The sequence below is a fragment of the Penicillium expansum genome, assembly GCF_000769745.1.
Source record: "Penicillium expansum strain MD-8 chromosome Unknown contig58, whole genome shotgun sequence".
Taxonomy (NCBI): domain Eukaryota; kingdom Fungi; phylum Ascomycota; class Eurotiomycetes; order Eurotiales; family Aspergillaceae; genus Penicillium; species Penicillium expansum.
In genome coordinates, this window is record NW_015971292.1 from 313,317 (window position 1) to 336,845 (window position 23,529).

Below are 23,529 nucleotides of genomic sequence, written 5' to 3' on the forward strand. Positions count from 1 at the left end.
AGCACTCGATACCCTTTTGATTTGCTCTGCTTGTACAGTTTATGCCTCGTCGTTTGCCTCGTGTTATTCGGCTTTTGGAAGCATTTATACCGATGGCGGGCGAAACCCTGGAGTCCTAAAAAGTCCTTTATTTTTTTTTTTTCTTTGCATTTTGGCGGATTTTAATTGGATTCTGTTCTGGAAGCTTTTCTTTTGTTCTCTCTATCTCCTTTGTGCTGTCTTTTTCTTGTTTCCTTGCTGTTTATCCTATGATTTGTCTGTTTTTTCTCCAGCGGAGGCCCTCGTTCTGCGTTCTGGTGTTCTCACCCGGAAGTCGATGTATATTGATGGGATTTTTTTATACCTCTTCTTGTCTGACAGGGCTGTATTATTTTTCTTTTTTTCGTTATTTGGCAATGCAATTCTTGGCTAGAACTGGCTTTCGCATTCTAACCGTAAATGGGCCCTGCTGTCTTCTTCCATGGAGTAATCAATGACTTCTTTTTGCTTGATCATAGACAATGAATTCTCCTTATTTTGCAACCAAACAAGATTCAAAGCTCTCTTGCCAGGGTTCTACACTTGACCCTAGTCCTCGTCCAATCAGCACAATCTTGCACTGAAGTGGTTTAGACTTATCCTCAGTGTCTATAGGCTCCGCATCCCGGATTTCGAATACATCCCGCACAGCCTGGATAATCCTGCTTGTCCCGTCATTCAGGATCAATATGCCCTTTAACCGATGAACCTCAAAGTCTACGGGTTGTGGCTCAGATGAGACTGATTTCGCAGGTGCAGGGAATGTTGTATCCCACAAAACAGAGCGCAGCCAGGCATCCACGCAGTTGACCTTATCTGCCGGGATTGGAGGCGTAACGATCGCAGTGGTAGAAATTGCCTGGTTTTAGTTAGAATCACGGGAGCATTCCTGTTCGCAACAAGCAAAAGACAGAAGAAAATATAAACATACCGGGTCCATATGGCTATGTCCCTTCTTACTGAAGTCTAAATCCGCCAAGTGATCGTAAGCATGCAAATCCAGCACAACGCCCTCAATCTGCGGCGTCCGACTATGATCTGTCACATGAATCTTAGCCACGCTGTTAATGGAATCAACCCGATCTCGCACAGCCTCCAGCTCCTGGTCCGTAACCAGATCCGTTTTGTTGAGGATCACCACATCTGCATGCGAGATCTGCATATGCGCCATGGAGAGAACAGGGCCAGAACCGTGGTCGTGGTTCACATCATGCGATTCGGCCTTCTCTTCGGGGGCTGGTTCGTCCAGCAAGCGCGTGATGTTCTTTGCGTCGACGAGAGTGACAATTCCATCGAGGTAAATAGAGCTACCGAGCCCTTCGTCCATCCAGAAGATCGGGGCGATGTTGCCCGGGTCGGCAAGACCGGTAGTCTCTAGAAGGATGTAATCGAAAGTGCCGCGGCGTTCCATCAATGACTCGATGGCCATTACACCTGAGTCTTTCACGGAGCAGCAGATGCAGCCATTGCCAACTTCCATCCACTCGGTCACTTCTTGGCCGCCCTGATTTACCGTCATTGGCTTTTCAATATCCATTGCTTTATGATATAATGTTAGAATGTAAGGTTTTGGTCCTTTTAATTGGACAGCTTACAGTCACCAAATTCTGCAAATGCATTAGCGATGTATATCTCATCTCATAGTCAGGTGTAATATACGAACCGTTCATGATCACGGCAATTTTCTTGCCGTGTTTCTCTGTCAGGATATAGTTCAGCAGGGTCGTTTTCCCCGCTCCCAGGTAACCTAATCCGAGTGTTAATCTCATCTTGTGACTGGAATTAATTTGCAGTCTATCCAATCATACCAGTAACCAGCGTGATGGGCACTCGAGCTGTTGGTTCTTCGTCTACCGATATTTGGTCTGCTGGCATTGCAGACATATCGATTAGCTCCGGAGGAGCATCCTCCTCTTCAAAATTGGCAGACATACTGTCCTAGTCTTTGAATGCTGCGTAAATATTTAGAAGAACACAGAGTCCGAAGAAACAAAACCTCGTAGATGCGGCGGATGACGTTGTTTCCCAAAATAGACGTTAGGGCACAGGGCTCGGGCGGTCAGCCGTTGTTATGTTGATGGTTGTTATCTTCAGCGTCTATGCTTGCTCTCAACACTCGACCTTTGCTTTTATTAACACAATTTAACGGGGCGTCTAGGGACCTTTCACTCTTTTATTTGTTTCTCGGTTTCCGTTTCACCTAGCACCTTCGTTCAACTACCGTCATGACTGCTGCGGGAGTCTCTCCGTCAAGCTCCCCGCGGCTTCCCAGTCCTCCTCCATTTACTGAGGTTCAGATTGGGCCTCAGTCGCCGTCGGTTGGCGAATCCTTTGGCAAAGATGCAGACCTGCTTGGTGGTGCTATGGGAGAAAACGATGGCTCGACGCGCAGAATCCGGCCAGGAACTAAATCCGCTAATATGGGCCTGCCAGCGATTCCCCTAGAGCAGGTAAGTTGCTCCCCGCTAGATATTTTGGACATTACTGATAAATACAGATCGATTCTCCATTCCAGCTCCAGGAACACCTCAAAGCCCAGTACCAGAAGCTTGCGCCCCAATACACTAAACTTGTGGAGAAGTACGATGTGCTTGTGGAGAAGTACGAAGCACTTATGAAGGAGTACAATGAGCAGAAACGCAAAGCTTCTGATAAGGCGGACTCAAAGTACGATATGCTTATGGAGGAGTACAATGTGCTTTTGGAGGAGTACAATAAGGAAAACCCCAAAGAATTTGACGAGGTGCACCGGACGAGCGAGGTTGCGAAAGAGCCGACAGAAAGCTCGGAGATCGAGATTGCTAAAGAGCCGAGAAAACCCGAGAGCGAGGTTGTGAATGAACTGACAAACCCTCCGAATGGATTCGGGGAACCTGCTTGGAAGTACGAACTGTGCCGCTTCTTCACTATAGAAGCTAATCGCCTCGTCGAGGGCTTTCTCACTGAGAACCCGCCCTGCTCGTCGCAAACTTGTCCCGAGATGCGAGTCAACGATTGGCAGTATATTTGCGCGGGCGCGGGGCACTCGGGAGCCAAATATTGCTGCGCGATTGACTATTGCTGCCATACTCTGGATTGGGCCATGAACATTCTCGCCTTGGAAAACACCAGCCGACTTATATCGTCGAATGATGACAAAAGCATGAAGACTTTGGAAGATATCTTCCGCCGCCTTTACCGCTTCTTCGCACACGCATGGTTCCGGCATCCTGGCGTGTTTTCGAAGGTAGCAGGGCATAGCGGTCTGTACGTTTTTTTCAAGACCGTTTGTGTTCACTACAACCTTGTCAAGGGCTACACGATTCCCCTTAAGGCCGGCGGACCCGATGAAGTTGCGGCAGCCCAGAAAATGGAAGAGGCCGAGAAAAGGAAGGAGGAAGCCGAGGGAAAAGCGCCCAAGGAAAAACCTGCCAACAGCAACAACCGTTTCACTATTCTGCGCAAGGAAGGCGAAAATCCATTCGGTGCCGCTGTGGAGAGTCAGGACTCGGCGCTTGTCACTAGCGCGACCACCCGTCGCCACAAGCACAGTCCTTCAACAGGAATGCGTGTTACACCTATTGCGGAGGATGCGGAGGATTTGGAAGAGACTACGTCATTGCCACTGCGTGGGCCCCTGAGGCTATCGCCCGAACCGCGGCCTATCTCTGTCTTGGAAATACGGACTAGAGAAGAGCCTACTGAGCCACTTACTGATGTGGGAAACCCCTCCGAAGAGCCAGTTGAGGAATCTCAGGAACAGCCACCCCAAGAGCCCTACCAGCAGTCATCTGAACCTCCCGAAGACCAGGAAAAGATTGAGCAGGTTGAGCAGACTGAGCAAACCAAGGAGCCCTTCTCCAAAGAGCTGGATACAAACACAGAATCGCCCATCGAGAAGTTTGTTCCAGAAGACGATGAAAATACTACTTCCTCCGAAGAGGCAAATCTAGCTGAAGAGCCCAAAGTGGAGATCGAGGCGGCACAAGAGCCTTCCATTGCCCCTGAAACCAAACATGAGACAGAGAAAGAGGAGTCTTGATATCAACACAGTCTTGAACCTTTGACGCCAATCTCACACTGATGATAATTGACTGTTTATATGTATTCTTCTTCATGTTTCCCCTTTTCTTACCCTTGCGATCAGCGATGTGTCGCAACTCTTTAGCTACCAGATACTCTTTTTGTAATATAGTTCAGGATATTGTTTATGGCCAATGTCAATGATACCCATTCTCCTGTGTTTTCTTGATCTACTCATGGATAAAACAAAGAATGTATTTCGTTTATCTCACCTGCGTAACTCCATAAGTGCCTACTATACACATATCCATAGGTATACATAGTCAGCATGCCCATCCCATGCATATAGGTTAATCCGTGGGTGACGGGGATGATCATGATATCTGATAAGCGCTTATCAACACATCGCCCGACATCACCAGAAAACTAAATAACGACGAGACAGCCCCCAATTCACCTCAGTTTCCTAAATCCAATACCGAAATGTCAGCTCTCAAAGGTGCTACCGCACCAATATACTTTGGCTCTTTCGTTGTCACACCGCAGGTAAGTCTCTCATGACCCAGACAACCCCCGGTCTCAACCAACACCAACCACATTATAGCACAGAACAAGTCATAAACACAAGCACAACCGTAAACCTAACTAACCCCGCACCAACAGGTCTTCCACACAACCCCCCTGACCTTCGCCCTGGTAAACCTGAAACCAATCCTCCCAGGTCATGTCTTAGTCTCCCCACGGCGCGTCGTTCCCCGTGTCACAGACCTCACCCCCGCCGAAACAAGCGACCTCTTCCTAACAGTGCGGCGCGTGGGCCGCATGGTTGAGCGTGTATACGGCGCAACGAGCTTAAACATCGCCATTCAGGATGGCGCGCACGCTGGCCAGAGCGTGCCGCATGTCCATGCGCATATCATTCCGCGCAAGGCAGCGGATCTGGACCATGCCGGTGGCACGGATGCGGTTTATGACTTGCTTGATGGGGATGAGGGGGATTTGGGGAAGGCTTTTAAAAGCTCCGTTCCTACGGAAGAGGGTGATCAGCCAACTGAGGTTGGGAATGGAAATGCTGCGAATCCGGGGAGGAGGTCTAGGTTCCCAGTTGTGGATAACGACGCGCGCAAGCCTCGTGATGAAGAGGATATGAGAGCCGAGGCTGAAATGCTGTCACGGGAGATGGAGAATGAGCCTCTTGATTAATTGGGTCTGTGTCTTAGATACGAAGGTCTAGAGAAAGTGTATACATATGAGTCTAATAGAGAACAGATATGACAGTTTATTAGCAAGGGAAGCCCTTGAAGAAGCCCAGGATGGCCACGATACCCAGATCATTGGTGACCTGTTGATAGATCAGGAAGGGGCATTGTCCTATGTCACGATATCGTACACATTTGGGAAGGCGCTTCCAAAGGCCACCCATAACTTTGATGATCTTATTCTTGAGCACTACTTGGTCGTTCCTCGGGAAGGAGGAGGTCGACGAGCACCAAACAGCCTGAGTTGCGAGCGGGAGGCCACAGGCAGAATTATATTATTCACCCTCATCATCACGTCGTTGAAGGGCTAGAACTTTAGCTCTAACGCAGGCTATGAACGGTCAGATGCCTACAGCGAAACTGCGGTCTTGTGGCACTAGACGAGCTTCGAGAGTTGAATCGATTGTGGTATAAGAACAAATAGTCGATAATGATCCTCGCCCACTCATTTTGAAGTCTGAGGAAGCATGAGACTTGGAAGTTGCCGAGGCAGAGCGACACATACTTACCAGATATTAAGTATAGTGAAAATGATACCACGCCTAGAGCATTTTAGAAATCATGTCTTCTCGTAACTCGTCCTCTATAGTATCTAATATACCCGAAAAAAGAAATGCAAAGATGAAAATAAAGAAACCAACGCCGAAAACACAATGGGTCCTAGTGCATGCATGCTCCATCACCCATTCCCTGCAATGACGCGCAAAGCGCATGCATATCTATGCCTTCTTCGGTCTCCCCCGAACGACCTCATCGGCCCATTCCTTAATCTCTTTCAACTGAATGCGCTCCTTGACGTGGGTGAACTCGGTGAGATCAACCTTATGCAAGCGCTCATACTCAACCATCTGCAACAGCAGCTCCATCTTGTCGATATCATGCACGAAGTGAGCTTCATCACTCTCGTCTGCCTCGTATTCCTCAAATATTTCCTTGATTTCCCCGCCCGTACATCCCGGGACCTTACCGAGGAGGTTCGTGGTGATGTAGTCCATAACGGAGGCCTCGCGACGTGCCTTCTCGGGCTTACTGACGCCGTCGACTGGAGTGATATCGCCGACAAGCGCCTCAGCCATGTCATGGATCAAGGCCATCTTTATGCAGCGCGGGATGTTGATATTGGCTGCCAGGGTCGGCGGGGCCATCATCGTCATGATCGACATGCGGTACATATGGTCAGAGATGGACTCGCCATCATTGATGCCGAAGCGGCGCCAGCCCTCGCGCTTGGTAGTCTTAAGGCGCTCGATCAAGTGGAAGAAAGGAACAGGTGACTCGGAGTTCTCCTCTGGGCGGTAGGGGAGGGTAGAGAGCACTGCGGATATTAGCTTTGCGTGGTCTGAAAAGAGGAATCTTAGGCTTACTAGTCTCGGGAGTCCATGTAGAAGTGTCTGAGGTCATGGCTGATACCACTTAAGAGAGATAACGACTGAGAGAAAGAAAGAAACCCCACCGAAGAGGACAATTGAGGAGGGGAAAAATACAAACTACAACGAGCGGACTGATATGCGCTGCAAACAGTGCAAACATCCGTTATCTATGTTTACTCTCCGCCGCCTGTTTACTAAAGTCCCCTTTGACACAGGATGGCTGCGACAAGGCCTGTTCGGCCGAAACCCCTGGACTGGCTGGCTCCCTCACATTTGGATGTGTTTATTCGCAATTTGAAGCTTTTGTATCTGGATCAACGCGAGGATTGGCCCGGTATATCTCTCCGCGCCTTGACCCTGACATCACAGAACCAACGACACCGAATCCGACTAATAGAATGGGCCTTGTACCATCTTTACACTGTTTGGGATCCGGAGACCGCCCAAAACGTACATTTACTCAATTGCCAGCTTTCAGAGTTGTGAACCTTGCTGACATCCCCTGTAGAAACTCCGACCCTTCTTCCCCCCGTTAGAGCCTCTACAATCTGTCAACCTCCGCGCGGCCTTGTTTCGGTGCCTAGGTGAATTGAAGAAGAATGGCGATCTAGGAAGAGAGATAGTCCTCCGCAAAACCATGCTAGATGATTGCAAAGGCGATAAATTCGAGGAGCTGCTCGCTGGCTTCTCCACTGCCGTTCTCCGTAAAGTTGTGGCGCTGTCCGCGGACGAGACGCCTTTGAATCCTGCGATGAAACTTTCGACTACTACGGCCATGACTCTAACCGACTATCAGAATCTCCTGCCACTTATTCTTGCCCACCAAGTATCTCTCGGTTCTGCAGGAGAACGCCATGCCCGAATTCGAGAAGCGTGTGATCGGTTCTCACAGCTGCTAGACGATAAAAAGGTCGAGCTGACTGAACGTGCAAATCAAGAATCAGTTGGTTTCGTGGATGATATGCACAGTAAGCCCGAGAGCTTGGTGCGCGAGTTACAAACAAATTGGCTGGGCAGCGACGAATGGGCCACTGCACTGCTCGAAGGCGGATCGCAAAGCAGTACCGATGCTTTTCTGGAACTCCCTTTCTCGACGGCATGGATGCGGGCAAAGGACTCGAATGTAGACAGTTTCAGCGGTGGGTTGAAGCAGGACCTGGTCCTTGATTTGGAGGCTCGTGTTCTACTCCAACGAAGTCGACTACACAAGTGGCATGAATACAATAAGTCCCTCTCAAGGGAAAGAGGCATCGACGAAATTAGCACATCCTCGCCCAAAGAACCACGTGTTTTATTCCGGGATCACCAGTCTCTCACAGTTGCTAGTATATCAAAAGCCGTTCGCCAGCCCGGAGATCGCGGGCGGACTCTGAAAGGGCCCGAGAAATATCTACTATCCTCTGTGAATGAGGCTCTATCCCGTATCAACGGCAAATCCCGCGTCAAGCCTGCAATTTTTACGCCGGAGGTCAAAACGAGCAGCAAACAGCATTTCAAAACATCGGAGATTGTTAGCTCACCATCAACAGTGGCAGAAGACCATCATGCCCCAGGTCATCCACCGGATTTGGAAACCTCAGAGCTATATCCAGAGCCCAAGCCGCATCCAGAATCAGAGCATATCCGATCCTCGCCCCCAATCGTCCGGCTCCCCCCAGACCTCCCCTCATCAGATGAGGAACCAGCTCCAGAACCCATCAAGCGCACCCACACATTAGCCGAGCGCACGCGCAGGTCAATGTCTCTCCTACCACCCGTGGCCCAGGAAGCACCACGGCCACGCCGCAGACCCCGCCCGTCCTTCCCGGTCAACCAGTTCGTGACGCCGCGGAAGACCTCCGCGCACTCAGCTCATTCGAGGGATGAGATTTCACGTGCTTCGACGCCGCAAGATAAGCTCTTTGAGGAAGATGCTGAGTACGCGAGTGTCTTTAAGTCGCGGCCGCGTGTGGCGCTCAGTCCTATCTCGTCGCCGGCTGTACATGTCAGTCCCTCTTTTGAAGAAGAGAGTTTTGAATTGGATTATGAAGATGGAAATGAGAGTGAAGGTTTTGAGTGGGGGGATGTCGATTCGCCTTTGGCTGCTCCACGGCTGAGGGACTAGGTTGTCAAAGTATACATGTGCACCTATACTTCCCCGGTTTCTCCCTGTAGGGAGGGGCTTTTATATTCGTGCTGCTCCTCTTATAGGGGTGCTCGGGCTCAGGCGGATTGAGTAGACGTAAGCACACCTTCAGATTCCTGATCACGCTCAGGTTAGTCAAGTACAGAATGACTGATGCTCGGTGTTCAATATACCGTAATAGTTTGTTCCTTGATAGCATCACTCCCATCTTTCCAGGGTTATTCTTTGGAGCACTCTACTATCTTATCGAGACAATGCGTCATAACTATGTATAGGACGTGGGGAAAAGCAGAGAATTCTATCCCTTTCATGATATTACGTAGTCTATGGTGGATGGAGAGTATATTATGCGCGAGTCATAAAGGTGTACTTACTCATACCTATAGACGATATAGCGATGATTGGTAGCAGCAAGTGACGCCCAGGGTCTAATATGGCAAATCCTGTGATGTTCACTGAGCATGAGTGTAGTAGTTTCATTTCTCCTTGTTGTGGGGTGATTAACATTCTGAACACTTTTTGTTTTTTCCCTCGCTTTAGATACAGACTATGTCTATCAGATTGTTTTCTCGGTTGAGATCGATTGTCATGCAGAACCTGGTCATCACGAAAGGTTCTATATATCCTCTCGCACCAACCAGCAGCCGCAGTCCTATTTCCGATATCCCCAATAGAGAATAACTGCCAAACTGTCTGCCAACGCAAGCACCCTGCAGGCCTCGAGTTCCTTCGCCCGGTAATTTAACAGTCACTGGTGATGAAGGCGAAATGATTTCATCGATGACACGCATTTCGAAAAGTTGTTTGTCAATCATGAAAAGAAGAAGAGAAGCTCTAGTGTATTCACTTTGGGGGCGAACAGTCAAGAGACAGGAAAGAGAGAAATAAAGGAGCAACATTTATGTCTACTGTAATCCTATCACAGGGTTAGATACTTCAGTCATTCATCGACCCACGAAAAATCAGTTGAGGAAACCGTTTTCTCATAACCATAGGCTGCTTCTTTTGAGGGGCGTCTATCAGCTCCCCGGCGTTGAGTAGTATCCGCACCATCTCGGCGTCCCCTTTTGATGCAGCGGCCTGTAGGGCGTTTCTGTATTCACCACCCGGGGTATTGAATCTGGCCCCGGCATCGAGTAGTAGCTTCACTAGCCCGGCGTCCCCCTTTGATGCAGCGGCATGTAGGGTGCTGCTGTATATACCACCCTTGGCATTGACATCGGCTCCAGCATCGAGTAGCAGTCGCACTATTTCAGCGTACCCCGTTGATGCAGCAGCCTGTAGGGCGCTGCCATATTCACCACCCGGGTTATTTACATCGGCCCCGGCGTCAAGTAGCAGCTGTACCACCTCGGCTCTCTCCATCCCTGCAGCGGCCTGTATGGCGCTGCCATATCTACCACCCTGGGTATTTATCTCGGCTCCGGCGTCAAGTAGCAACCTCACCACCTCGGTGCCCCCTGCCCACGCAGCAGCCTGTAGAGCGTTGCCGTATCTACCGCCCTGGGTATTGACATTGGCCCCAGCGTTGAGTAGCAGCTGTACCATTTTAGCGCCTCTCGTTGATGCGGCGGCCTGTAGAGCATTGCCGTATTCACCACCCTGGGTGTTGACATCAGCCCCAGTGTCGAGTAGCAGTCGCACCGCCTCGTCGTTCCACACCGATGCAGCAGCCTGTAGGGCGTTCCCATATTTACCACCCTGAGTATTGACATCGGCACCGGCTCGAATCAGCAAATCCACTACATCTCTCTGGCCACTTAATGAAGCGGCTTGCAGCGCACTCCCGGCCTTTTTTGATCTTGCATCAATGGTAACTTCGTTGTTTAAAAGCCATTCGATCATTTTTATGTGTCCACGTCGCGCTGCTTCCTCTAGCGGCGTCCTTCCCAGAGTACTCTTTCTGTCACATTCTGCCCCCCTCTCCTTGAGCATCTGAGCCACTTTTGTATGACCGTGTCTCACTGCTAAATCAAAAGCCGACTGTCCTTCATCGTCTGTCTGGTCAATTTTCTCGTTGTTTTGAATCAGAAAATCCATAATATCAACCATATTGGCAGCTGCTGCCATATGTAACAGTGTTGTTCCGGGTCGGTAAGCCTCATCCCAGGTTCCTCTCAAACCCATGTGGATATTGAGCCATTGACCAAGAAACTCCCTCAGTAATTTCACTTCATCTTGTATCGCATTTAAATGAGAGCATTTGTACATTTCTGCATGACTGAGAAGATTGACGGTCGTACGAGAACATCCGGCTCTTTCTGCATGCACAAAGAGGTTCAAGGTTGTATATTCCAGAAATGGCCGTTTCGAAACCAACTGAGTTTTCTCACGCACAAGAAGAGCGAACCCGTCTGGTGACTTAACTTGCTCAAGATAGAGAGGTGTGCCTTCTCTGCCGCGACAGCGCGGTGACACCTCTCTGTAAAGGTAGATCAAACATGATTGGTAGATCGTTGCATGGCATTGAAGTATCATCTCTTTGTTGTCGATGTCTGACTTACTTTTGTCGACAAGTGACTTTAAGCGAAGGAGCCCCTTGTCACGTAAAAAATCATCGACTGTTTGGTGGACTACCTGTATGACAGTATTGTGGCGGTAGAAGCCTATTTCGGCCAGTCCACCAGAAAGCGCTTTGATCTTGAACTCCATGTCCTCGTCGGATTCGATAAATCCATCTATCTGCTCCCATGGCTGAGATGATGGTATTGTGGCATTTTTGGTTGTCAGGGCGTATCGCATTTCTGTTATGCTGAGGGGTCGCTCGGATGCGGACAACCACTGAAAGAACAAGAACACCTCCTGCGGATTCTCGATTTGCATGACCTCCTCTAGTATGAACCGATACATTTCTTCAAGCTCGCTTGGGACCGTACGTGACCATTTGCGGATATCTTCAGCCGAGTGTCGACGGAGAATCCTCTGGTGGAACGCAGGCATGACGATATGGACCCATTGAAACACTCCATTTGCCTGCTTGATCAATTCATTTCCTAGGCTCTGCCAAACCTCTTGGTCACGAACTCGACGTGGAAGTTTGTCCTTGATGTATGAAGCAATGTCCTCAAAATTATGATGCTCGACCGTAATCTCAATCGCTTGGTCAATATCCACGATTGGATAGTGTCGGCACGAGAAGCATATTTTCAGAGTAACCTGGGAGAAATTCGCAGAATGATTAAGCTGGTGGAGATAATCAGCCAACTGCTGAGCAGAAATCTCGCCGGTCTCATCCAGAGCATCCACGAAAATAGTCAAACGCTGATGAGTCGCCGACATCAGGATTGCCTTTTCCAGTAACTCCTCCAGTAGCTTCTGAGGCCATTCCAAATTGCGTTCACCACCCCCAAACTTTTCGTATCGCTCTTGGTATGCTGCACGCACCAAAGGACGCACGGTCACATCACAGAAAAAGAGTTGGTTGAGCAACGATCTAAGCATCCCTAAGGGTGTGCGTTGCAGCTCGATGCCACGAGCGGTAAAGAAAAATTCGAGTTGAATACCGTGATCCTTGCCTTGCGGTTCCTTAAGCTCGCTGTATAGAAACTCCATCAGCGTCGATTTTCCCGCTCCTGGCTTGCCCTTGATCCACAACAAAGCCTGAGAGCGGTCCATCCAGGACTTGTACTCTTCAAGTCCCAAAATCCATTGGCAAGTATTTCCATGGCGTCTTTGAATACCTTCGCGCCGACTGAGCATCTCAGGGAATGCTAGCGACCGAAGGATATCTGCTACCGCGATTAGTGATCTCCTCCCTGACTAGGCATTTAGGGCAGTGCGAACCATCATCCATCTTCTTTTGGTCTATAATGTGTTAGTTTTGTCAATATTATGTATTGTGCAGCTACATGCGCGGGTCGAACTGCATTATAAGGGTAGACTGACCCTCTCTTTGTTCAAGCTCGGGGCTCATGTGGTTGGTGGATATATGGACTACAAAGTTCTGTTAGAAAAGGCTTTGTGTCTAGCTTTCATTCAGTTTTGTTACCTATGCAATCATTATACTGCGTCCCGTTAGAGTTGTTGTTGTATTGGTTTTTGCCATTAACATTGACGTTCTGCACCCCATGATCACGGTTGTCGAAAGCGCCTGCTGGGAATGTTGGTTGGCCCATTATGGCTGCAATACAACAGAATCCTAGGTTATAATAGGCGTATTATGATTTAGGCGATGGTTCTTTGTTGTGGCAGCGGGGATTAGTTAATATAGGGATGTTATATGTACATAGTAAAACAGGACGGAAGCGCCCATGAGGAGTCACAGCACGCTAGTTGTGGCTAATGCACGTCGAATAGATTAAATCAAAATTGTGGCTTTAAATAGAAGTGTTCTCATATGGCTGGCGCCTCGCCTTGGGCCCCTCTTTGCTTTTTCCCCCTCACCCAGAACGGATGCGGCGGCTATGACCAACAACACCTCTTATCCCTCAGCTGGGAAGATAGAATCAGTCTAGCGTGTTATCTTCCCCGGGATGTCCTGATATCCCTGCAACCTTAGCGCTCTTGTCAATTCATTGGTGAGGGCCACTTTACAACTAGAATATGAGGACCAGTGGGATTGACGCCGAAGATGACTGCTTTTGAGGCCAGAAACGGCTGCCTTCCCACCCGTAACTTTGGACGTCCAGCCGCCCCTTGACCGCCCACTGCCCTGTAATACCACTATTCTGCACCCGCCTAGCACTTTTAGCCATCCTCCAGTCCTGATGTTGACGCTTGACTTATATAGTTATTCCCTTGTTTCCAATTTTAAGCGCCTACAAGATGCTTCTTCGTCTTCCCTCCCTTCCAGTGTCCTTATACCTCCGGATTCTCTTATCATTATTGCCCACGCCTTAAGCCGACCTTAAATTTGTCGATTCATATCTAATACTCTTCTGTGATAGCCAATACGCCTTGTTTCGAGATCCTCCCGTCAATCCTTGGCCGCACACTGAAATTATGGCTGACCCAATAGGCCTTGCATCAACTTCTCGCTTTGGGATAGTGTTTCGATCGGCCCCCAAAGATCAATCAGAATACGGAATTACATGGCAAGGTCATTTGGCCAGAATAAGAAGACACTCGCCCACCCAAAGTCCGAATATGGGGCGGTAAATTTCCAGAGATGTCGTCATTTTCAAGTCCGCTTTAATCAAGCCAGACTCGAGAGTAAGTCATAATACCTGGCTTCGTAGTTGACCAGAGAAATACACCGGTTTAAAGTAAAGAAATCCGAGTATATCTGGGAGCGTTCTAGCAATCCAGGAGCCCTCGTACATACCATTATAGATAAAAGCCTTGTCTGCAATAACATCAACATTTCGTGCATTGAGTAGCAATCCATCGGTTATTGAATGTAGGTCGGGAGCTAACAAGAATAAGAAAATAGTACCGGAAAATTACCAATATCAAGAAATTGTCAGGAGGGGAGTTTGGCTGGGTTGGTCTTTCAAATATAAAGCTTCCACTCTTCAGAGAAGGTCTTGGATGTAAGCGTTGAATATATGCTGGAGACTTTTATCAATGTCATAAATGGGAGGGAGATTGCAAACAAAACTTGCGGTCAGCCTGCCTCCGCTACAAGGCCAAAGGAAGTGGGTTTTTCGTCTCTTCGTGAACCCAAATCCTCTAGAAAGAAACCTAGCAGGGAATCCTGGGAAGCCTAAATGATAAATGATACACTAAGCGATATCTCTTCGATAATTCATCCGGTGAGGTTGATCTTGGGTTTATGGGGTGAATAATCCGGGGTAGAGCTATTTTGCAAACGCTGCAGACGAGCTACACATTATCGCAACACGCATTATTTTGAGTAGTGGTATGTCCTCATAGGCACTCAGATTACAATGAACGTCGTACCGAACGTTATTACAGCAGATGGAAAATGATATAGTAAATGTCCCGTCCGGGTATTGTAAAGGCGGGTAAACCCCGTGACGTAATTGTCACATATCCGACTCGCCTCCCATTTCTTGGGAGAGCACGGAATGCACGATTGAGATTCTTTTGGTCAATAAAAATATAAGGTTTAGTGGGTTTTCAGAACTCGCAAGGTAATTAATGGTCTAGATCGAGGCGCAGTCGAGGTTTTTAGCCACCCATCTATATGGTGGCAACCCCAGACTGATCATATTTCGGTTGGCATGGTGAAGGCAATTTCATGTCTCTTTGTCGACAAGACCTGACACACAGACAAATGGGCCTCTGGATACAGCTAGATCCGGAGAGAAACCGCACCAAGCCCTCAAGAGCTTGCCTTTATCTTCTAGCTTTTGGCATACGTAGTAAAATCTAGTGTTCATCAAAGCTGTCCTACTTCAACGTAATCCGGTATATTGGCCCGGGCAGGGAAAACACCCTGGATAGAGCTCTTAGATTTCTCGTATTCAGCATTACACTCACTTAAATATTTCTTGGCATCCTTGCTGGCCGCGAGCCGTTAAACGATAACCATGGATGATGACCCTTCCATTCTCAAAAGCTTTCTGGGCACCACTACACAGCCTCCTTTTGGGAAAAGCATAACTAGCCAATACCCTGAAATATGAAATAGTCCCATCTCATTAGAAGAGAATCATTTCTGTACGATCAACGTACTGACGGGACGAGTGCCATGCAGAACGCGACTATGGCTTCTTCTCGTATTGATTCGGATCAGCACATGTCAACCCCGGTCTCCTTGCGGGCGACAAACTCTTCTGATGAAGATGTTAGGAGGCCTAAAAGTGGAACGGAAGATGGTTTTCTAGTAACATCTCACTCCCACCGGTCGTTTTCATCGGTTTCATCTTCCCCGAAGTCTTCAGCATATCCAGGACCACTGGACCCGAGCAGTAGCCCGTCTTATTCTGATCCGCTAGATAATGCCAGGGTCGATTCAGATGGAGTACTGCCAGCGATCTCTCATGCTTCGGATCGGCATTTGCAGTCAATTAACGAGAATACCTTGCGTCCGCGTTCGCAGTCGATCGCATCCACTGAGGCCACGGTGGTTCGCTCCAGGACTCTGTCGGATATATATTTGGATCCAACTGTGAAATTTGAGTATGACGATGTGTCGTTGTTGGAAGCACTGGTACCGGATGCTCGCGATGACGCCGATTTCAACGTTGACAATAATCGGTTCGCCTTCTCGCCTGGACAGTTGAACAAAATGCAAAATCCCAAGTCCCTCGCAGCGTTTTTTGCCCTCGGTGGCTTGCAAGGGTTGAGTAAAGGCCTACGAACGGACCTTGATACAGGCCTGTCCGTCGACGAGGGACGACTGGATGACTTTGTAGACTTTCAGCAGGCGACGTCACACCTATACAATACACCTTCTATCGCTAAATCGCGACTGCAAGCCAATCTGGCTCCGGCAGTAGCTGTAAATACCAACGATTGTCCGAGCTTTGAGGACCGCATCCATACTTTTTCTAAGAATAGGCTACAGGCTCGAAAGTCACCTGGGTTATTGAAGCTGTTTTGGGTGGCCTATAACGATAAGATTATTATCTTGTTGACGGTCGCCGCTGTCATTTCGTTGTCTTTGGGGATATACGAAACGGTCCATGGCGGCATAGGCGTGGAGTGGGTGGAGGGCGTCGCTATCTGCGTGGCAATTCTGATTGTCACCGTCGTTACCTCAGCTAATGACTGGCAAAAGGAGAAACAGTTTGCCAAACTTAATAAGCGAGTAAGTATTATATAATTTCTCCAATATTGTGTTATATTTTCTAACCTTATCTAAGAATAATGACCGCGACGTCAAGGCTATTCGCTCTGGAAAGCCCACAATGATATCTATTTATAATGTCATGGTGGGCGATGTGCTCTGCCTGGAGCCCGGTGACTCTATTCCCGCTGATGGAATTTTGATCTCGGGTAATGGTATTAGATGCGACGAATCATCAGTCACCGGCGAGTCAGATAATATAAAGAAGACAAATGGCTATGAAGTTTGGCAGCAGGTTATTGAAGGTCGCGTGAATAAAAAGCTTGACCCGTTTATGATCTCCGGCAGCAAGGTTCTCGAAAGCGTGGGCACCTATCTCGTGACTAGTGTCGGACCTTTTTCAACGTATGGTCGACTTATGCTATCGTTGCAGACTTCTAACGATCCTACACCGCTCCAAGTGAAATTGGGTCATCTTGCTAATTGGATCGGTTATTTAGGATCAGCGTGAGGATTACACTCCCTAGATATCAAACAGAGGCGCTAACAATATATTATAGTGCTGCCGTCATTCTCTTTCTCATCCTGCTTTTTCAATTCGTCGCCGATCTTCCAAATCATCCTGATCAGAGCGCTACTGTGAAAAGCCAGCATTTTGTGGATATTTTAATTGTGGCCGTGACCGTTATTGTTGTCGCAGTCCCAGGTAAGTAGTTATTAATAGACTTTCATACTTTTTTCATTACAGATATATTGATATTTCCCTAGAGGGGCTTCCTCTCGCCGTCACACTTGCTCTGGCATTTGCTACAACTCGTATGGTTAAGCAGAATAACTTGGTTCGCGTTCTACGGGCCTGCGAGACAATGGGAAATGCCACGGTAATATGCTCCGACAAGACAGGGACCTTAACGCAAAACAAAATGACCGTCATTGCCGGCATCTGGGGCTCGCATAAAAGCTTCAGTAGATTATCAGAGGGCGAAACTCGACCTAGCTCGGTAGGTATGTTAGAGAGCTTCCAGCAACTCACAGCTCCTATACGAGATCTTATTGTTAAGAGTGTTGCCTTGAACTCTACCGCTTTCGAGGAAGGGACCAATGGCCAAAAAGAATTCATTGGAAGTAAGACTGAAGTTGCACTACTTCAGCTAGCTCATGATTATTTGGGTATGGATCTTACCCTGGAGCGTGCATCCACCGAGACCGTCCAGCTTTTCCCATTCGACTCGGCGCGGAAATGCATGGGTCTAGTTTACCGCCTGTCTAATGGAGATTACCGGCTCCTTGTCAAGGGAGCTTCCGAGCTCATGATTGATGCGTGCTCTATGCAGATCGCAGATATAACTACTTCTGAGAGCCTCCACACGCAAGTTCTCTCAGAAGACGATCGGCATCACATCCTTGAGGCCATTGACCTATTCGCTAGAGGGTCCCTTCGAACAATTGGGATCGTGTATAAGGACTATAGGACCTGGCCTCCGTTAGGGGCTAGGACGCTGGAAGATGATCTGCATTCAGCCGATTTTGACGATGTCTTCCGAGACATGACTTGGGTCGGGGTCGTGGGCATCCAAGATCCTGTTCGGCCTGAGGTTCCTCTAGCAATTCGCAAGTGTTTTTCTGCAGGAGTACAAGTCAAGATGGTGACTGGGGACAATATTTCAACTGCTATTGCGATTGCGTTGTCTTGTGGTATTAAGACCGAAGGTGGGTTAGTTATGGAAGGTCATGTTTTCCGAAATCTGTCGGATACGGAATTAGACCGGGTGATTCCCCAACTACAGGTTTTAGCTCGGTCTTCACCAGAAGATAAGCGTATCTTAGTGGAGCGACTTAAGAACCTTGGGGAAACAGTCGCTGTGACGGGCGACGGCACAAATGACGGGCCTGCTTTACGAACCGCGGATGTCGGATTTTCTATGGGCATTACCGGCACTGAGGTAGCTAAAGAGGCTAGCTCAATTATCCTCCTAGACGACAACTTCCGATCTATCGTTACGGCGATCGCTTGGGGACGGACGGTAAACGACGCCGTTGCCAAGTTCCTTCAGTTCCAAATCACGGTTAACATCTCGGCCGTCATTCTGACATTTGTGTCGTCCATCTATAGCGATTCGAACAACCCCGTGCTGAATGCTGTGCAGCTGCTCTGGGTGAACCTCATCATGGATACTTTTGCTGCGCTGGCACTGTAAGTAGTAGCCTTTATATGCATAAGTATTATATCTTGCTAACATATGACGGAACATAGAGCTACCGACGGCCCAACGCCTGAGATCCTAGATCGAAAACCCGTGCCTAAAAGTGCCCCACTCTTCACTATGAATATGTGGAAGATGATCCTCGGACAGACAGTCTACAAACTTGCCGTGATCTTTATGCTCTACTTCTCTGGGGACCAGCTTTTGAGCCCACAGCTAGAAAACAACGATCCAGAGCTTCGATCAAAACAACTTTCCACCGTTGTTTTCAACACATTTGTTTGGATGCAAATTTTCAATGAGTTGAATTGTCGCCGCCTTGACAACAGGTTCAATATCTTTGAGGGCATGTTTCGAAATTATTGGTTCCTGGGTATCAACACTATCATTATTGGTGGACAAATAATAATAGTGTATATTGGTGGTCAAGCTTTTCGCGTGACTCGTCTTAGTGGGGTTTTATGGGCTGTCTGTCTCATCTGTGCCCTGGGCTGTATACCGTGGAGTATGATTTTACGCATGATTCCCGACCACAATTTTGCTTTCGTTTTCAACGCTATCGTCAGTGGTTTGTCTGTCGTGTTGTGGCCATTTATCAAGGTCTTCCGGCTATTTGGTAGGGGCTTCAAAGCTTGCTTCCGGCCTATACCCAGGTTCATTCGCTGGGTTGTCTCTCGGCAGTTCTCTAACCATAGCGATGACACTTCTCTTCAGGAGCCAACAAATTCTCAGGCTAGAGATAAGGAAGTGCCTGGTTTTATGAATGGGAGGCACCACGATGCCCCTGAACACCACCAAGTGCCACCGCAGATCTCGGTACCCTCTATTGCAATCACGACTTCTCCTTAACCTTCCAGGGGTTTGATGTGGTCCTAAAAACACCTTAGATGTTCATGTCGTCAGCATTGATCTGTACACTAAATACGAATAGTCTTTTCCACGTGAATCAATAACCAAATGACCGACAGCTGCACCCTAGCAGTTCTATTCTAGGGCAGCTCCCGCTCCTTAGTCGTAAAACGATCAAAATAGCCAAACTAACCGAAAAAGGCAATCCACAGGTCCACCGTTTACAAAACTACCAATCGCCTATCGATTTGACTCGCCGACGAACCAACCATCACGGTCTTTATTATGAATAGTTTAATGAGCCAAGACCTTGTTGAATCAAGTCTGACTTCAGCTCCTATTGTTGGTACTCACTTACTCTCCTGCCGCCCAGGAGGAAAACTTCGAATTACCAAAGACCAACGGGATAAACAGGATCAATTTGACTGTTTTCTCAAAAAGGCGACAGTCAACTGCTGGGCCATTGACCCTGCAAAAGAACTCAATCTTGTCATTTCCTGGCCGGCTGTCAAATTTCAAATTTCTTTCGGTAAGGACACATGTCTTTACCCTGTCTACAAAAAATATATGGACGAAGCCTTTTAGATTCCCTCAAAGGGCCTAACAATAATCTGCGCTTCGAAAAACAAGGCTAGACTTCCAAAATCGCTTTCCATGGTAATGATCATCAATGGGGTTGTTGTGGAGGAATGTGTAAGCCGTAGATGGGGCCATTGAACATATTACCACTGCCGAAGGAGTTATATTGAGTGGCCGAACCATTGTTAATGTTTATAAAACCATCCCCGTAGTTTTTAAACACAGACGGCGAGCCATCTATCGTGAAATCGTTGTTTGCACCTGTTCCGGTAGCTGACGAACCCGAATCAACGCTTAGGCATGTCAGTTAGCATGTCTAGAAAGATATCCTAGCTCACTATGCGGCATACCTGTTTTCATTCACCCATCTTTGAAGTTCACCAAGCAAACTTTTATATCCATTTTCTTCCTTGGAGGCAAATTTTACCATGTCACTATGATTGGCGTGGATACCAATGGAGTTATACCCATCTAGGGTTGCCGATTCTTTGCATACCACTTTACCCACCACAGGCAGAGGCAATTCCTCATAAAAGCACGTCACTTTGAGATTCCCAGATTCACGCAACAAGTTCATAAAGTCAAGCTGGAGGGACTGAATCAATTGATTCTCAGTCTCCAGCACTGTCAACAAACCCTTATTGGTAGACTTAATAATCCCCAGAGCTTTGGCGGGAATTTTGGACCACTCAGCTATCCAAGAGCCCTTATGAGGCGTTCCCATGAATATGATACCCTCTATGGAAGTAAACAGTCCTCGGAGATGAGTGTCCGGGTTATTTCGGGAGAGGAGTATGGCCATCTTACAGACAAGCCCGCCTAAGCTGTGTGCAACGAAAATCAAAGGTCTTGACGATGCGTTGCAAGAGGCCCTATCTGTCGTCAAGTTATTCAGGAGATTTGTGGCGTGGTCCCTCAGTCGATTTGATGATGCGACGGACTTTCGCAAGACATAGGCATCATAGCCGTAAGTCAATACACGAGCTCGAGAGGTGATTTCGGCCGGGAGAAATTCCTGCGGCCATGGAGATGGCTGTCTATTTGCAGTCCAGGTGTTTTTTGGAGCAGTCCAGGTAGTTCGTCGGTCTCCGGTCAAGCCATGGATAAAGCAAATATCAAACGCTGCTTCGGGGCACTCGTATAAAACTTCAACGCCATCCGGAAATGTAGGGACTGGCGAGCGTTTCTGAAACACCTTGCTAGCCTCAGATCCAACGTGGTCGCCGCTCTTTGGCTTAGCTCGGGAGACTTTGGGGGCCAGGTTAAACCAGGGACGGCGACTAAGTTCGGACATCCTAGAATGCGAGAAGTCGGACCGGTTTGAAGAGTCTAATCAGAAGATTCTTGAGTCGACTAAAATGAGATCTTCAAATTTTCCAAGGTCCCAGACTTGTCGCAAAAAGTTATTCGATTGTTTGTGTTCAGCTAGCCTGAAATGAAATTTAATTAATTAAGAAGAGGGGGAACTTTAGAAGGGGCTTTTTGTAAGCACAGATCAATAAATTCTCTGCCATGTCATACTTGCATATTGATGCTAGTCGATTGGTCGACATATGCCCACTTCGGATGCTTACGCGTAAAGGAAAAGTTCATGGGGCTGCATGAGTCTCGTCCAGGCCACCGTCACGGTACTTAGCGGCGGGGTAGATCGAGTATTAAGGCACCTCCCATTCTTATCCGAATACCTGGTATCTTTTATAAAACTAGTACTTCTACAGAGTACACATTATATATCCATCCTCCAGTCACCTCACGTCTTTGCAATACAAATTACCTATTCTGGAAGCATACATCATGACATTCGCTGAACCTGCACTCAACCTCATTTTGGGTGACACTATCAACGCCCTCAAAAAGGCAGAGAGAAATAGTGGCGATCCAAATCTAGGAAACGCCCCCGCTATTTTCCGCGAAACGGCCGTACGCATCCCATCTCTCCTAACGTACTTCGAAAAATTCAAGCAACATCTTGATACAACTATGATGGTGGAAGAGTTCCCTCGATCAGCCATTCGTACTATGGAAATCTGCGAGGAAAATGCTACCCGGGTAAATGAGATCTTCTCGGGGGTGGTTGGAAGTTCAAATGCAGCGGCACAGTATCGGAAAGTTGCACGAGGCGACCAATTGGAAGATCTAATGAAGAAAATTCTCACGGATGCGATTGAAATGTCCAATATCACACAACTTGCTGTCATAAGGGGCGCAGAAGTTGAGGAGCTCAATAAAGCTTTGCGCTCATTTATGGCGATGCCTGCGTCGTTGCCGGAAAACCAGTCGGCGTATTCGTTCGACAACTCCGGAAGTGGGTATCAGAATATTAACACCAGTACGGGAAATCAATACAACAACACTGGCCCCGGTAATATGTTTACTGGCACGATTCGGGGCTTGAAGATGTCCAAATGATATGTGGGGACAACACTGTTGCTTGATTACAATAAACCCTGTACATAATGAACCCATATATGACGAAGCTAATAACCATTTCCCCCTATACTACGAAGTTCGTTATTTCTTCAACTCTCCCATACAAAATTCCCTGTAGGCTGGCAGGTCCACGTGGCCCGCTTTCGGTATAAATTTAGCCTCGGGCCATCCACATACATGGCCAGGCCTTCTTCTTCCACTTACATATATCCACATTCACATGTATCTTGTCATCTCTTTCCATGGAACTCTCTTCAATAATTGCATACCTCATTAATTGACGGTCAGTACGTCTACCTAGGAACAGTGGTCTTCGAGTTTCCAAGGTTACTCTGATGTCTTCATAAGGTTTAACCTGAACCTTGTTTTGGATCTTAATATACTTCCAAGGTTCACCGTCAACAGCAATGGTGTCACAAGTATATATCACCATAGCTAGCGCAATATAATACCACCGTCATATCTTCTTCTGTGGTGCGTGTTGGCTAGCCGCTAGTTCCCAGCGCCTCGTTTTATCTTTGGAAAGCCCAAATAACCCTCAGAGGCAATGTGTTTTTGCGAGTAGTTCTTCGTTCAATGGCTCTCCTAAGTGGCTACACAAGCCGAAGGATTCGGTAAAAGGGGATAATATAAGCCGCACCGAGCACTAGTAGACACTAGTTGGGTACTCTAAATTTCAATATATAGCATTATGTAGTTATCTACTTTGCACTCCGTAGTTCGAATTTATTACTAAATATTAATGCTTCGCACGTGTCGCACGGGAAGATCGAGTGGGGAGTATGATGCGATGGCTGTTTTAGTCTCGAAACATGAAACGCACATGTTAGAGATAAATTAGGGGCCTCCGTTTCAAGACCTGCAAGGTCAAAATCTTTCCAAGTACCCATGTACACTATCATCACATGTAGATAAAACGAGATTCGAAATATAAAAAAAGTCCGTTTCTAGGTAGCACAGTACTATTGTAACTTGGATCCGAGGAAAAGGAATCTGGAACGGCCATGAGTAAGATCAAGATCTCAGAAACCTTGCCACGTTTTGCCAGTGTGACAGA

General features: G+C 47.8%; 9 protein-coding genes across 9 annotated transcripts; 5 read left to right on the forward strand and 4 right to left on the reverse strand.

Annotated features, from left to right (window-relative positions):
- Window positions 1-511: 511 nt before the first annotated feature.
- Window positions 512-1,950, reverse strand: PEX2_022300 (CobW family GTP-binding protein; the record flags this gene model as incomplete). Its single annotated transcript, XM_016739505.1, has 5 exons — window positions 512-877; window positions 950-1,557; window positions 1,614-1,625; window positions 1,682-1,765; window positions 1,827-1,950. 5 exons carry the CDS (start codon window positions 1,948-1,950, stop codon window positions 512-514), a joined length of 1,194 nt encoding a protein of 397 aa, XP_016599415.1.
- A 293-nt stretch (window positions 1,951-2,243) lies between these two features.
- PEX2_022310 (Mob1 family protein) lies at window positions 2,244-4,039 on the forward strand (the record flags this gene model as incomplete). The annotated part of the gene is made up of 2 exons (XM_016739506.1): window positions 2,244-2,468; window positions 2,516-4,039. 2 exons carry the CDS (start codon window positions 2,244-2,246, stop codon window positions 4,037-4,039), a joined length of 1,749 nt encoding a protein of 582 aa, XP_016599416.1.
- Window positions 4,040-4,503: 464 nt separating this feature from the next.
- On the forward strand, window positions 4,504-5,223 carry PEX2_022320 (HIT family protein; the record flags this gene model as incomplete). Its single annotated transcript, XM_016739507.1, has 2 exons — window positions 4,504-4,566; window positions 4,684-5,223. The coding sequence occupies 2 exons, from the start codon at window positions 4,504-4,506 to the stop codon at window positions 5,221-5,223; spliced, it is 603 nt and encodes a 200-aa protein (XP_016599417.1).
- Window positions 5,224-5,998: 775 nt separating this feature from the next.
- PEX2_022330 (HD domain-containing protein) lies at window positions 5,999-6,680 on the reverse strand (the record flags this gene model as incomplete). The annotated part of the gene is made up of 2 exons (XM_016739508.1): window positions 5,999-6,594; window positions 6,644-6,680. 2 exons carry the CDS (start codon window positions 6,678-6,680, stop codon window positions 5,999-6,001), a joined length of 633 nt encoding a protein of 210 aa, XP_016599418.1.
- A 185-nt stretch (window positions 6,681-6,865) lies between these two features.
- Window positions 6,866-8,753, forward strand: PEX2_022340 (uncharacterized protein; the record flags this gene model as incomplete). The annotated part of the gene is made up of 2 exons (XM_016739509.1): window positions 6,866-7,099; window positions 7,158-8,753. The coding sequence occupies 2 exons, from the start codon at window positions 6,866-6,868 to the stop codon at window positions 8,751-8,753; spliced, it is 1,830 nt and encodes a 609-aa protein (XP_016599419.1).
- Window positions 8,754-9,710: 957 nt separating this feature from the next.
- Window positions 9,711-12,889, reverse strand: PEX2_022350 (ankyrin repeat domain-containing protein; the record flags this gene model as incomplete). The annotated part of the gene is made up of 4 exons (XM_016739510.1): window positions 9,711-12,502; window positions 12,558-12,578; window positions 12,660-12,707; window positions 12,763-12,889. 4 exons carry the CDS (start codon window positions 12,887-12,889, stop codon window positions 9,711-9,713), a joined length of 2,988 nt encoding a protein of 995 aa, XP_016599420.1.
- Window positions 12,890-15,417: 2,528 nt separating this feature from the next.
- Window positions 15,418-19,463, forward strand: PEX2_022360 (cation-translocating P-type ATPase; the record flags this gene model as incomplete). Its single annotated transcript, XM_016739511.1, has 5 exons — window positions 15,418-16,431; window positions 16,487-16,917; window positions 16,971-17,116; window positions 17,179-18,604; window positions 18,665-19,463. 5 exons carry the CDS (start codon window positions 15,418-15,420, stop codon window positions 19,461-19,463), a joined length of 3,816 nt encoding a protein of 1,271 aa, XP_016599421.1.
- A 667-nt stretch (window positions 19,464-20,130) lies between these two features.
- Window positions 20,131-21,336, reverse strand: PEX2_022370 (uncharacterized protein; the record flags this gene model as incomplete). Its single annotated transcript, XM_016739512.1, has 2 exons — window positions 20,131-20,335; window positions 20,393-21,336. 2 exons carry the CDS (start codon window positions 21,334-21,336, stop codon window positions 20,131-20,133), a joined length of 1,149 nt encoding a protein of 382 aa, XP_016599422.1.
- Window positions 21,337-21,836: 500 nt separating this feature from the next.
- PEX2_022380 (uncharacterized protein) lies at window positions 21,837-22,451 on the forward strand (the record flags this gene model as incomplete). The annotated part of the gene is made up of 1 exon (XM_016739513.1): window positions 21,837-22,451. The coding sequence occupies one exon, from the start codon at window positions 21,837-21,839 to the stop codon at window positions 22,449-22,451; it is 615 nt and encodes a 204-aa protein (XP_016599423.1).
- Window positions 22,452-23,529: the final 1,078 nt, after the last annotated feature.